Consider the following 15,229-nt stretch of genomic DNA (forward strand, 5'->3'; position numbering starts at 1 on the left):
CGCACAAATCGCGCCAGATGGAAACTGTCAGTCGACCGTTTCTTCCGTCTTCACAAGTGGGTTTTTGTTCCTCGTCGGTGAAATGCTCTCCAGATTCACTAGTGAAGAAGACACTGCTCTCTTTTAATAAAATAGAAGCAAAATAGAAGATTGAACAACAAGAGAGTATTATTATCAGAAGCTTGAGCAGTCGTCTGAGTCTTCGTGATCGTACAGACAACCAAAAAGCGCCTTGGGGAGGATTAAACCGATAAACAGGTGAGAAGATCAGTCTTGCCACCATCTTGTATTTCAAACAGAGTGAAGAAGGTCGGTGGAATCCGGCTTTACCTTTACTGACACTTGTGGTTAACCCCTTACAATCCGATATGTGCGGACAGTTTTGGCTGTGCAGAGGTAAAGCTCTTACAGTAGTTGGACCCAAGTGAAATGTCGAGAAGTGTTCTCAAACAAAGTTAATCTCCCGCTATAGACATTGTCGCAATTCTATGCAAATTGAACCGTCAAAGTTTTCTACAGGCGTTGTTACAGTCGCCTGTACGGTAACCTAGTAGCGCCCACATTCAGTTGATCAGTTTTTATTCAAACAAACGAGCATCACTGGTGCATTACAGCATTAATTATAAAGTTTCAACCTGCAAAACATTCATGTAAGACCGTTAAAATTAGAACATTAGCTAACATTCAATCATAAGCTCCAAACAAACTATTTAAAAATACTGGTCAATAGTTAGTTAAATTAAAACATTCGATTAATCAGGTTAAACATTCTTTTATTAATTTAAAACCTTTCTACAACATTTGAATATTAATTTGAAACAATCGGCATTTTAATTTAAACTTGACATTCTATAGAGACATTCATCTCGGGTTTCCAAATATGTCAATCAAACTCTTCTGTGCACGCCGTCGTGCTGTTTCTAGCATTTTGAACTTGTGCTTAGTGTGAGTGAGCCTGAAGCGAGCGAACGAGGCAGCTATCTAATCGGGAAAATGTCACATTGTAGGGGCTTTTGCGAAACGCAAGGAATTGTGGTAACGGTAAGATCAAAGACGCAAGGAATTGTAGTTATGCCCGAATGGAAAAATCAAGATGCGCTGTTTTCCATGTGCTCTCCTTGATCGATGAAAGTAAGGATGGGAGCTATCGGGAAAAACAGGAACATCAATCCAGAATATCCAACAAAACACTCTTGTGGAGTCTCAACTAATACTGACAGAAGTCATTTGGAAAATTACAGAAACGAAGTAAGTAGGTCAAGGGCGCCCGCCGTGATAGAGAACCAAGTCAGTTAAAAAAAATTATCGTTTGCTTACTGTAAGTGTTAAAGCTCTCAAAAATAAAGCTATAGCCTTAACGTGAGTTCTCAACGATTTTGCGGTCTTGAATCGAAATGCTGACGCAAATCATTTAGCACAAGAGGCAGGTCTTGAGGTAGGCTCGATTTCCGCCGCCCTCTCGCGTCCAGTCTTTGTCAGGGAAGGAGTGCGGCTGGAAGTAGAGCCTAGTCTTGAGGTTAAAACATGAACCGCGGACTGCGAAGTGAACAGCAAATGTAACGGCAAGAGCAAGGTATCAGGTATCGTGAAGTTCAGTGGAACCTCTCCACATCGCCGGCCACCTTGAGGACAGAGGAAAATGGCTGTTTGAGAGATGGCCATCACAGGGAGGTAAAGGTGAAACTAGTTTTTTTTCGGCGAGTACAGCATTTTCGTTTGTTAAAATGCTTGTTGTAGCATATCAATACGCAACAAAATCAAAATATATTAATAAAACAGGAAACGAGCAGAAACGGAGAGCAAGGACACGCGATTGGGTCTTTTACAATAATTAAAGTGCTCTATGAGCAAACTGTCTCGTGAATTTGGCGGTGAATGATAATTACGCAAATACCGTAATCACTACAAATACACCCTTTCCAATGTGAAATTTTTATTGTACCTGAAGAAGGCTGGTTTGGCCGGCATTTTAAAAAACATTATCCTACGTTGTTTCGGTTTCTGCTTTTATATTCTTCATTTTCTTTGTGAAGCCGATTAGATCACTATTGATCCAACGTACGTATACTAGCAGGATCATCGTTCTGGTTGCTTGATTAAACATTTCATACTCATCATTCCTGTGTTTATGTCGTACATGTAGTGAGAACCAGGCGAAATGAGGGTAACGGGCAACCCATTTGTAATGCACGTCACAACTGAAAAGAGGTGATCGCAAATCTGTAATTACTGCTACTTCATAGCAACTTAGAGTTAAAACATCCACAAGAAGAAAAACGTAAGCTTGATAATTAATGATTAATGAATATCACCCGGAGAACAGCTCCAATATAGAAAGAACGGGGGTGCCTGTCGGAAATAGGTACCAAGATCCTGTTCTGTGGGCGTGGCTTGAAATTTTTTTCACCCCTAAGAAGTACTAATTCTAAAATAAAGCATCATTTGTCCCCTGTCAGATGTTTTCCGCAAAAGTTCCCACTGCGGACCTTTTGGGGTTGAACTGCCTAACAGGTACCAAAACAGCTTTTTTCACCCCTAAAAGGTACAACGAGCACCCCTGTCCTTTTTATATGGGAGTCTCCCAGGGGGGATATCCCCCCTGGGCTGTTATCACCAGGTGCTTTCACTGATCTAGTCTCAAGTCTGCTGGACATTCTGTTCTCAACCTTTTCAAACCACTTCCTCCCCTGTCTTATTGTCTCTCCTCCCTTTGTTTTAGGGCGGTTTTCAGTTAAGTGTCAAAAGTAATCAGGTATCACTTTGGTTTTTGTTTTGGTTTTTTACTACGGTTTGAGATCAATTGAAAACCGCTCTATCACGCTGTTATTTCGATTTTTTAGCGGTTCATTGCCCTCACCTTTGATGGGAATACCATTTGTTATTATTGTTAATGTAGTTTTGCAATGGATTGTTGTATATTAAAGCAGCTATGAGCTCTTCGCTCATAGCCAAAATTTCTCTAGATGTCTACTCTTAATTATTTTGTCCCATCAAACTGAGCTACTGCTGACGACAACTATCCACTTTTCGGTTGTATTAGTATGTGTAATCAAATGGTTTTCTCGTGAAATTAGGAAATAATTTCACTTGCGTTTTGTCAAAATTCTGATAATTTCCCGAGCCTAAAGCTAAGGCTCGGGAAATTATCAGAATTTTGACAAAACGCAAGTGAAATTATTTCCTAATTTCACGAGAAAACCATTTGATTACCTTTTAATATCGTGGGTGACAAATTACGCTCACAACCGTAACTTTTTTACTGGCTTATTCTATCGCCAGAAAACCGAGAACATTAGGAAGAATATAGTTTTAGTTTAAAGCACACATTATTGCTAAAGTTCGTAATTTTCTGAGTTTCTTCTCAAAAAAGACCTTTCGAATTCTTCGTGCTTGTTCATAATGTTTCAAAATTAAGGCAACTGTCAAACCTTTCTTAAATGATTGGTTCTAATTCGTCATGAACTGATGAATGAAATGACAACGGCGCTCGTTGAAATGAGCTGAAACTAAAATTTTGCACGAGGCCATATAAAGTTTTGACAGTTTGTTTTGAAGTAAAATTATCACTAAAAATTTACTTTATGGTCTAAGAAAACTTGCCTGAATGAAAGTCAAGCGAAAATGCACAAAGTTGAAAAACCTTCAGAGCTGGCAAGGAGCATGGTTGGGGACAAATTATACATCGCAGCTTGTTGTGCACGAAGCGTTAGCCTATGGGGCGCCGTTTGTAAATTTATTATTTAGACCGAATTTATGCCATTTTCCCCTTATTTATAAATAATTGGAAATGCCACAAAATTTGTTTATAAATAAGACACAAGAACTTGTCCGTTGATATGTAAATAATTTTTTTAGGTACGTCCTGATTTATAAATAATCTTTTACCATAGAGTTATTATATATAAATAACAAACTAAACAACTTCAATTATTTATAAATCAGGTCATCTCTAAAATAGTTATTTACATATCATAAAGTTTGTAAATCCCATTATTTATAAATAAACTACTTCGCCGGGAGTGTAAATTAATTATTTATAGATAATGAACTTCACTAAGTGTGTAAATTCATTATTTAGAAATAATGAATTTCACCTCGCCAAGTGTAAATTTATTATTTATAAATAATGAACTTCACTGAGTGTGTAAATTCATTATTTAGAAATAATAAATGTCACCTCGCCGAGTGTAAATTTATTATTTAGAAATAATGAACTTCACTGAGTGTGTAAATTCATTATTTAGAAATAATGAAGTTTCACCTCGCCGAGTGTAAATTTATTATTTAGAAATAATGAATTTAACCGTGTGTGTAAATTCACTATTTACAAATAATGAAGTTTCATCTCGCCGAGTGTAAATTTATTACTTCTAAATAATGAACTTCACTGAGTATGTAAATTCATTATTTAGAAATAGAAACAGCCTCCGAAATCGATCGGGCAAGAGACGCTGGGTCAGCCATTCATACTTTCATTATTTCTAAATAATGAATTTACATACTCAATGAAGTTCATTATTTCTAAGTAATAAATTTACCCTCGGCAAGATGAAACTTCATTATCTCTAAACAATGAATTTCTAAATAATGAATTTACACACACGGTTAAATTCATTATTTCTAAATAATAAATTTACAGTCGGCGAGATGAAACTTCATTATTTCTAAATAATGAAATTACACACTCAGAGAAGTTCATTATTTATAAATAGTAAATTTACAGTCGGTGAGGTGAAATTCATTATTTCTAAATAATGAATTTACACACTCAGTGAAGTTCATTATTTATAAATAATAAATTTACACTCGGCGAGGTGAAATTCATTATTTGTAAATAATGAATTTACACACTCTGTAAAGTTCATTATTTATAAATAATAAATTTACACTCGGCGAGGTGAAATTTATTATTTCTAAACAATGAATTTACACTCCCGGCGAAGTAATTTATTTATAAATAATGGGATTTACAAACTTTATGATATGTAAATAACTATTTTAGAGATGTCCTGATTTATAAATAATTGAAGTTGTTTAGTTTGTTATTTATATATAATAACTCTATGGTAAAAGATTATTTATAAATCAGGACGTACCTAAAATAATTATTTACATATCAACGGACAAGTTCTTGTGTCTTATTTATGAACAAATTTTGTGGCATTTCCAATTATTTATAAATAAGGGGGAAATGGCATAAATTCGGTCTAAATAATAAATTTACAAACGGCGCCCCATATTAGCCTGCCCGGCATGTCCTTGGTGTATCACCACATTACAGTTGTGGAAATTGTAAACGTGGCCACTGAGTTTGGAACTCCCTTGGCCTTCAGCTTTCTGACCACCGTTTTCCAGACTGAGTGGTTAGATAATCAGTTTTAGGGACCCAGGTTCGTAATCGGTTCCGTCTTGTTTACACACGAAGGCGTAAAACCGCTCGAGTACTTCAGTCATCCAACTGCTCAGGAAGATTCATCTCTAGGTTTCTCTCAAGTCTATTTTCGTCTCACCACTTCTCAAAAACCCTCACCCAGTTAATTGTGCTCTTTCACGTATTTAATTTTTCTGCCGCTTCTTTTAATTCCGTATCTTCTTCAATGGTCACCGTCTTAAATCTCGACGCCATCTTAAAACTGATCGAGATACAAGAAATATGGCCATAGTAATTTTATAATTTTAAATGTGAAATTATGAATTAACGCTGAAATTTCGCGCCAAAATTAAGGAGTAATTTGTCACCCATGATATTAATATAATTATTACATCAACCGTCGAACATTTGCAACTGAAGGTGACATAGAAATGTCGAAACATATTTTGTAAAATGAAAAATGTTGTTTCCTTTTTGAAAATTATTAGAGCGGTTTTCATTTGAGTGACATAAAACCAAAACCAGAAGTAGTCTCTCTAGATCTAGCCAATCACAAAAGACACAGACAATCCAATCAACCCGTAGCTGACGCGAAAACGAGTGCGAACGAATCCCGATTGGTTTTGGTTTTACTTCTAATTGGATAAAAAGTGGAGCGAGTTTCGTGAGGTAATTGTGTAGCGAAATTGCATGATGTAAAGCCAATAACTTTTCAGCGCTCAAATGAAAACCGCTCAAATGGAATCTAGTTTGATGACGCAAATGAAGGTTTCTGGAATGTTTTACACTGGTATAGCATAGAGACTGTCAAGCCTGTTGAACCCTTGCTATCTCTTCGACACTTTCCAACAAAACCGAAAAGCTATCGGGCGCTAGGATGTCGTTGAACTTCTCAGATTGTACTAGAAAGCGGTTTATCAGCTGTAATCGGAAGATCACAAATTCTTCAGTTCCTGTATTCTAACCATATTTCAATCTTCTCGAAAGTTCTGAAAGAGAATTAAGTCTAACTGCTGCGTCCGCCACTGAGAGGCCCCGATGTTAACTTGTTCCTCGCTTAGCATCAACTGGATGTTTATTACGAGGTGTGAGAAGGGGTAAGGCGGTAAAGGATATGGAGGTTGGTGCAGGACATTTTTGATCAAGTTTTAAAGAAATAAAGTTCACTTCTTTTTGAGTAGGTCACACGCGTAACGAAAACAGGAACTTTTCACTTGCAAGTGCCATCGTGACACATTTGAAAAGAGGTCAGGAAAAGTAAAACATACGTGAAGAAAATAGATAGCAAGTGGAATGCCGTTGATCAGTATCACATTCTGTTTGAATCCTTTGTTCTTAATAAGAGATGGGCGCATCACTCCGGTCGAAGTGTTAGTCGACAAGGAGCGACGAAGGGTTGCAGTGGTATTTGGCCCCAACGGGGCCAGAACGAGGTGTCACCAGGAAGGAAAAGGAAACAAAGTTCTTGGCGACGTGGGGCCAAATACCTACAGTCTTCATTGGAGCTTCACCCGAAGATGTGGGGAGTTGAAGGGCGGGTCGTGATTTGCCTTTTGCTGGTCAAACTTGAGAAAGACGCTTTCCTAATGTCACAAACATTTTCTCTTAGGAACCAATTAGGAAGTGCATAATCCCTAGGGTGTTACGTGGGTAAAATTGACCGTATTTGGAATAATAAATACATGGAATTCCAAGTAACTTTCAATAGCAGGTAAAGGCATTTGTAAACATGGCGGCCTTTCGAGGCCTTGTAGCGACCATTCTACTCTTCAGAATACTATAGCTGGAAATAAAACGCGTCAATTGGACGAAGAAGACACGCAGATATTTCGTCAGAACAGGTAGGAGAAAACTTGATTTGGTTTGATTTACGAAAAAGCGGTCCCTCCTTTAAAATCAATAAATTACGTTGGTACCGGTGGGTCTGTCCTAAATGTCCAGTTGACGTTAAGTTGGAGATAAGTGATTATGTCGTCGTCGGGCCAAAGAAATAACGAGACTCACAAGGATTTGCCTCGGGTCTTGGATTAACGCGACGGATTGGTTCAAGGTGAAAATTAAGGGTTCTATGAATAGCTGTTGTGTTCGTTATCAGCGGTTTGATATACAAACGGGTTGACCTGATAGGGTCAATTCTGTTTTGTATTGGCCCTTTTGCCTCATTTGTGTGCTGCATTTACAACAGAAATCGGACCACAGACTCAACTGCAATAACGGCTATTCAGAAGTTCGATTAACTCAGTATGCCTAAGAAATCAAGTGGGTGGGTCGTTCTTGCTGGCTGATTATTAAAGTTTATTTGATTGCTTTTAATTTCTCCGGAAACACTCTCTCCCTCAGTGAAGATGCAGATACGTCCCTGGAACGAAACCACGCCCATCCGCCTAATCCCTCTCTCCTATTGAAGGCTATGGCCCCAGCAGTGTGCCTAGTGTGTGTATGCAATTTAGGGCTATGTGTCTGCTGCCTGGCAAATGTTGAAGAGAACATGTGCTGGAAAGTGGGAGTTGATACATCTCTGCTTTGATAAATGAATAGATATAAATTTGCCAACAACTAGACATTCAGTTGTTTTAAAAGTGCTCATTTGTTGGTTGTTTTATAGCCATGATGGTCCAAGATAAATTCTCCCAAATGAGCTCGGGGAGTGACCCTGTTTAAATAGTAACTAGAATCGAAAGTCAAATGCAGATTTCGCTGCATTTAGAGTTATAAAACCGATATTCACACGGTTAGTCAGACTGGACCAAGGAGATGGAACAACAAAGTGAATTGAGGTGAGATGGGTACGCCTGGAAAAAAGATCACCTCGCTGAAAAACATCTGCAGGAGAAAAACTCGAAGGAGTTCCAGTTTAAATTAATCCATAAGAATTATAGTCACCAAAAAAGAGCTTTATTGATATGGTATAAAACGGAAGACGAATGCCTCTACTGTGGTGAGAAAGAATCAATTGACATCTTTGTAAAGACCTTTGCAAACAACAACATAATTGACTGGCTTACTGCTACTAACAAGTCAAAAGGTACTCCAACAATTAAAGAAAAACTATTCAGTTGGTATCATATCTGGCCCATAAATGAAAAAAAAAACACAGTCAAATCTCTTCATAACAGCCACCTTGCAGACAGAGGAAAGTAACTGTTGTAGAGAGGTGGCCGTTGTGGGGTGGTTAGCCTGTTCCAGTCTCTCGGTCAGTGGGGACGATCGAAAAAGCGGGCGGGTGGGGTCTGCGAGAGACAAGGAAAGGTATCCCGCCCTCTCCTTTTCTCTCCCGGATGCCACTCGTCGCTGGTCCCGCTCGTCACCCGCCCGCTTTTTCGATCGTCCTCATTGACCGAGAGCTTGGAACAGGTTATCAGGTGGTAGAAGTGTAATATGACACTTTTTTTTTCGCGGAGTTAAACATTTTTATCTTATGAAAATTGCTTAGTGTAGCATGAAAATATGCTACACAATCAAAATCCTGATACATCAATAAAACAGAAACCAAACAGAAACAGAGACAAACGACACGCGGTTCGGATCAAGTTTTGTGTCTCAATGAATGGACCGTCCACCTGGATAAAACTGAAAAGCGCCCGTTCTTGACAGATGGCCGTTGTAGAGAGATGGCCGTTAGTGAAGGTTCGACTGTATCGAAGATATATATGTTATTGGTCGGCTGTGAGGTCCGTATAATGAAAACCGGTGACCAAGGTCTTGAAAATGCAGGCCTCGGGCAGCATTTTGTCCATGTTCATTTTTATACTTTTATAAAGTAATTTATTCATGACTATTTTTTACATTGTGGCTGAACAGCCGCGGTGGGGGAACTTCAATAAATGTATGTTCTCAGAGGCGGACCCAGACCTTGAGCTAAAGGAGAAGGGCGGGGGTGGCGGTTTTGTCTTGCTTGCCCAGCCGGCTTTCTTCCTTCTGTGATTTTTTCTTTTTTTTACGCAAAATAATGGGGGGGGGGGGGCGGCCTCCCGGACCCCTCCCCTAGATCCGCCGCTGTTTTGTTTTTGACTGGTTCGGGACCAGGTGAATGAAATGGCTGTTTGATTTCAGTTGTCAACTTTTGGAAACCGCAAACAATTATTTAGAAGCCTTTAGAAACTTTATCAGGTGCAAAAAATGTTTGTCATATTTGGTTAGCAGGTTGAACAGGCTTTGCATTGCGGCAGTATTGCAGTTCCAGCTTCGTCCAGCCTTTAGTTTATTCTGATTGTCACTTCCGTACCAGTCTGAACTCCTCTTACCGCCAAACCTTGTCCAGTCAGACTTGTATATACTAAGCACGCCAAACCCGTCAAGTTGCCAGAAGCCTCTGTGATCCTCAGACGAGCTGTTACAATCTAAGCGACCAACGACAGGAAAATAGGCAATTCGTCCCTCAATGGTGTTCTGAAAGATTACTAAGAAACAGATAACGCGCAAAGTTGAGCGTGTAGTAGTGGTACAAAAAGCTTACGTGCTGAAGGGCAAAAGCGAAAACTATGTAAAACGATGTTTTAACTTTTATACATAAGCATTTTGCGCTTTGTTAACGATTTCGTCTGTAAAGCTATTGCAGATCCGGTCATAGGCGTTCGAGCACCTTCGGGCTTAAAGGGTAGGGAGGAGGAGTGACGTTTTTGCCCAAATAAAATTACACAATGCCTGAAGGTGTGAGCGTTGAAATCGTGATACAAACGCATTCAGATTGTAATAAAAGCAAAAACATTCATTACTCTCACGCCTCGTGAAACTGTTATAATTCCAAAACTAGTTGCTTTGAAACCTTAAATTAAAACCGGTAATTAAAACCGATAAAAGAAAAACGTTTTTCCTCAGTTCCTCGCACGGCGAAAACATCAAGAGGAGAAATTTTAAAACAGCTCTTTGGATCACCGAAAACACTGACAGGTCACCATTCCTTCCAAATATATCTGGGGACTAAAGAATACTAACACTGATTACACCACTGGCTGTGCATTATCAAACCAGCAAACCCGGACTCAATCGGCGCTTGTCTGAGAAACTCTGTATCCTAACTGCTAACAAATCCGCCCGTCTCAGAGAGAGTTTTTAATTAATCCCTAAATGCCAATCAGAAGCGGGATTGTTCCAAGCGCCCTATGTTACCGTCATCAGCATCCATATGTACAAGCCAATTTCAGTCCTACACTTATCCCCAGCAGTTTTTCGTTACACTGTAGATATGATGTTAGATGCTTGAGCTGCTAAGGTCTGCGTTCACCCTGAGGACCCTGGTGGAGAACATAGGTTTTTGCAGGCGCCTCCTCCTTCATCCCCAGCGAAAGTACATAAGCAGATAGCCAGGAACCTCTTTTCACAAATTAATTTTTTTCTGCTGCACAGAAATCATCGACCATGCAGGGATTTCATTGACATTTTCAGCTGGAGGGCAATTTGTTTTCACAGGGGCGGGGGGGGGGGGGGGGACAAAACTTTTTAAACTGTACTTTGTTATAAAAAAAACTTCCCTTTAGAAGGTCAAACCAGGTGGGCAAAATCTTCCTTACAGCTGGTCAATTTGCCTGGTGCCCGGCCCTTAATGAAACCCCCTGAGTCCACGCCCTCTCTTGTTTAGTTGCCACTCCATTAAAAACTACGAGCAATCTCTGATTAGATCAGTCGAACACTGGGCCGTGAAAACCGAGAACACGTGACTTGAGCAAACGTGATATGAGCAAGTGAAGTTGAAGAAACAGGACGCAACTTTTGGTTCCCACCCCCCCCCCCCCTCTCTCTCTCTCTCTCTTTTTCTGGTGGGCCGTGCTTTCGTGCCCTCTTAGGTCGCGCATTCGAACTTCGCTAACATTGCTCAAGACTCTTACAGAAACTGCTTACAACCTAATTACATTTACACTTTACGTTACCTTTCTGACGCTGTTCACAATGTCTACGGGCACATCGATGTGAAGATCATACAGAAACAGTATATCATGCTCGCTTGGAACACGAGCGACAGCCTCGTTTAGCGCGAGTGTCTTATAGAATTTACCCTTCAAACTAACAATGGTGTGTCTGCTGCGGAACAGAGAAGTGTTAAAAGCTTTGGTCATTTCGATATCCTGACTTTCAAAGTCGGCCACAACGACGTGCGTGGAAGTTCATATCACCGGTTAATATGCTGGCAACAGTGAGTTCATTGATAAAATGATAGACCCACCGTCCCTGGTCTTTGACAGGAAGTATGAAGTACACCATGGCTTTGCTGTTCCAGTTGATTCCTCCAGGAAAACACAACTTGTCACTTCCCTTTTTCTGATAGACGTGTTCTGACAAACGAAATGATTGGTTGCTGTGCTGTAAACCAACTTCCACGTCGACAGAGAAAGGGTCGCCATTAACAGGATCAGACTTTTGCGTAACTCTGTAGATTCTCCTTAAAAAGAAGTCCCTGGACAGGAAACGAGACAAATTAGGATGAAATCTGATATGACATCGAGCAATGTCAGTTTTTAGAGGACCAAAATCATATACCAGAATAATATTAAGTATATTAAAATCCTTTTTGCATTCAATCTAAAAGTTAAAGATATAAATAATTACCTGAAATAACACCGAAAACAATTTCCCATAGAAACTCGAAAAAAAAAATTTAAAGTTCACAGAAATTGTTTAACCACCGGTAAAATTTCATCACCAGTGTCATTTCACCAGTTCTATCAAGTGTTTCATATGAACTTCAAAATTTGGTTTCGATATTTCAAAGGTGTTGTTAGAAATGATTTCGTTTGAGAAGATATTTAAAACAGTCACAGACCCGGTTTGCAATTTGCAACACGATACTAATAATCTTGGAACAACGTTTTTGTCCACTTGTTACTCGAACTTCAGGTGGATTCCTTCTTAAGTCTAATTACTCTCTCAGTCAGTCAATCGGTGGAGTCGGTCGGCTTGTCGGTAGGTCGGTCGGTCTTTTTAGTCAAGCCGAGCAAGCAAGGTCGGGGAGGTATGCTAACTGGTAGGCAAGCAGGCAGGCAAAGCAAGTAGAAGTCGATCTGTAAAAGTCAAACATCAAGTTCTTAATAAAACAGTTCGTTTCTCAGGCACTTCCACGTTTCCAGCATCCGCTTTTTGGAAAATTGCTGCTTCAGCGCTTTCAGTGATATGGAATACATTTTGGAGTGGAAAATCGCTGAATTGGGTTGTTTCTGGCATAGGAGTGAGTATTGTTTCAAGAAAATAGCAAGAAAACACAGGGATAATTGGCCAAAATTAAAAAAAACAACTGTGAATATTTCGTATCCTCAAGTTTTCTTAATATCTTAATATTTCTAGATATCTCGGAAACTTTTAAATATCTCAAAAATATCCCGATACTATTTGTGAAAAACCTAAGCTGAATCAGCGGGGAAGACGAAAACAATGATAAACTGGTATCAACCTTTCGAGGTATTCAGTAGAGTAATGTATAGCGGCAATTTTAGAGAATGTTTTTCAGCAATTTGCCGACAATAAAATACAGCACAAGCCTTCATTGTAAAACTTTTTTGGCGCTAAAAGCCATTAAAATGCTTTCGGCGTGGAAAACTTGTGCTTGAGAGTTTTAACAAATGTCTGTTTTTAGTGATATCTTACATACTAAATCGTACTGTTCCCAAAACATTACAGATAAAAGCTTTACTGAGCGTTGCAAAAGGAAGTTTTATCAAAATATAGGTGGCCCCTGATAGTTTTTTTCAGTTTTGCTTAATAGTTGAGCCCTGACTGACAGTCGCGTGAAGGAGGAACGACTGCATGGTGCACAAATGTAAGCTCCAAACTAAGAATAAAGCGCTAAAGCCAAGATCCGACTCAGGATCCGAGCCAGGATTCGAGCCAGGATCCGAGCTAGGATCCGAGCTAGGATCCGAGCCAGGATCCGAGCCAGGATTCGAGCCAGCATTCGAGCTAGGATCCGAGCTAAGATCCAAGCCAGGATCCACCCTTTGCGCGCCTTTAGCCGGTTTTTCCCCGCCATTTTGATCACGTGATCTGCCTCTTCCTTTATGCCAAGATTGAGGAATGAAGAGGTGACGTTTGCAAAGTTTGAATGGCCCTTCTGTGACGCGACCACAAAAGCGACCTGGGGAGTCCGTGCCGGTCTGTCTTTACCTTTATTCTCCAATTCACGCACTTCGCCTAGTGCTACCCACCACGGGTAAAAAATGGTTTCATCAAGGGTAAAGCAATAAGATTACTTAGAACTAACTCTTCCAAAAAAGCATTTGAAAAGAGCCTTTTGGAATTCAAACAACGCCTCAAAGCAAGAGGGTACCCAGAAAACATCATAGAAAGGCCTCTGTCAGGGGTAAACTTTGCCTCTAGACAATCGGCACTTACACAGAAGCTGAAATGTCATGAACGGAAATTGCCTAAAGCTTCAAACAGGCACTATTGAAAATGTGCGGTTTGTTTTCAGTTATTCGGAAAACCGATCCAAATTCAAGTTTAATTCACTTTTAGGAATCGCTTTTACCGACAGCAATTTTTGTTTGTTGGCAGTTCGATATTTAGGCGAACTGAGCAATTTAAAGTTATTTGTTTGTCCAAAAAAATATTGATATGTCGCTGCACGTTTTTCCATTTCTTAAGTCATAATCTTATTTATATAATCACTTTAAACAACCTTCAATGGGTTTTTTGACATTAATACGTTCGTAAATTTAACGGTTCTGAGAAAATCTTAACGATGGTCGTTGCAAAATAGCCATGTGTTAAACGAATCAGCTTAAAAATAGCTCACAGAACATCGTCTCGCAATCGGAATCCCATCTAATGCATGCCTTAGTCAACAGAAAGTGTGAAGATAGCTACAAATAACTACAAATAAACAGCTCAGCTGACGGGCAGATTGTCTAGCCTTGTTTTCCTTGTGAATCCCGTACAATATCGCGAGATTGTTGTTGCTTTAACAATGATAATTTCAAAACTTTTACTTACTTGGCAGTTTTCTCGTAAAGTGCGGCCATCATCTTGTCCACCCCCGATTGCACTATTTCTCTATCAGCGACTCTGTTACTCCAGGACCACACATTTCCTTTGCTTCCCATAAAAGTATCATCTTGTGGAAACACGCTGTATGGATCAACTAGGTAAAGCCAATTGTATTTGGCGATCTTGTCTTTGGGAACAAAGCTAGACTTGTACGCGCATTGTGGACGATAATCTGCTTCGCTAATCAAAGGAAGAGCGAAAAAGTTCGAGTCTTCTTCCCACGCTGTCTGTGAGATTGCAAGACGCTTAGCAAGTAGTTGGTTCATGGCATCCTGTTTTGGGGAAAGGGAACACGACGATAGGTATTCAGAGCTGATCAGTTTAAAATCTGTGACACCAGGATTTGACCAAAAACCTTGCACAAATCCGTCACCTTCGCCTTGTTTATGAACGACTTCGATGTAATATCGACCTCCGTTGCGAAGCGCTATATCCCTCGAAATTTGACTAGGATATTTATTTATCTCGTTCTTTGTCGTCCAACCTGCAGCCCCATCGACAAACACACTGGCAATTAGCTGTTTTTCTTCAGGATTTTCGCTTGGACTAAGCCACAACTCTGATGAATCATCGGAGGCTATCGCAAAGCGATATGATCCACTCCTCGCTGGGTTTAGGAAACCAGCTATCGTTTGACCGTATTCCGCTTGGTCGTCGACTATGCTAAACTCCGAAATATCAGGAATCAGCTTTTCGTTAGGGTAACTAGGATAAAATGACGAGTTTTGCAACACTATCACTTCGCCACCGCACAAATCTCGCCAGATGGAAACCGTTAGCCGATCTTTCATTCCTTCTTGTTGACAGGGAACGATGGATTTTGGTTCCTTTACAACGACATCCCCACCTGGGCCGGGTTGTTCGAAAGCCGGTTAACGCTAACCC

At 39.9% G+C, this 15,229-nt stretch overlaps 1 protein-coding gene and 1 pseudogene across 2 annotated transcripts in view; both read right to left on the reverse strand.

Annotated features, from left to right (window-relative positions):
• Positions 1-550, reverse strand: part of LOC145499805 (uncharacterized) — an 8,081-nt gene extending 7,531 nt beyond the window's left edge. The window contains exon 1 of the mRNA XM_081479326.1: positions 1-550. This exon is cut by the window's left edge and continues 805 nt beyond it. Coding sequence (XP_081335452.1) covers positions 1-283 — 283 coding nt within the window. The 5' untranslated portion in view covers positions 284-550.
• A 5,312-nt stretch (positions 551-5,862) lies between these two features.
• On the reverse strand, positions 5,863-15,216 carry LOC145499873 (uncharacterized; annotated as a pseudogene). The gene is made up of 3 exons (XR_014051002.1): positions 14,291-15,216; positions 11,239-11,762; positions 5,863-9,760 (listed from the first exon to the last, which is right to left on the reverse strand). The product of XR_014051002.1 is annotated as an uncharacterized LOC145499873 (transcript).
• Between the last annotated feature and the right edge of the window lie 13 nt (positions 15,217-15,229).

This window comes from Orbicella franksi, chromosome 10 (genome assembly GCF_964199315.1).
Source record: "Orbicella franksi chromosome 10, jaOrbFran1.1, whole genome shotgun sequence".
Lineage (NCBI taxonomy): Eukaryota > Metazoa > Cnidaria > Anthozoa > Scleractinia > Merulinidae > Orbicella > Orbicella franksi.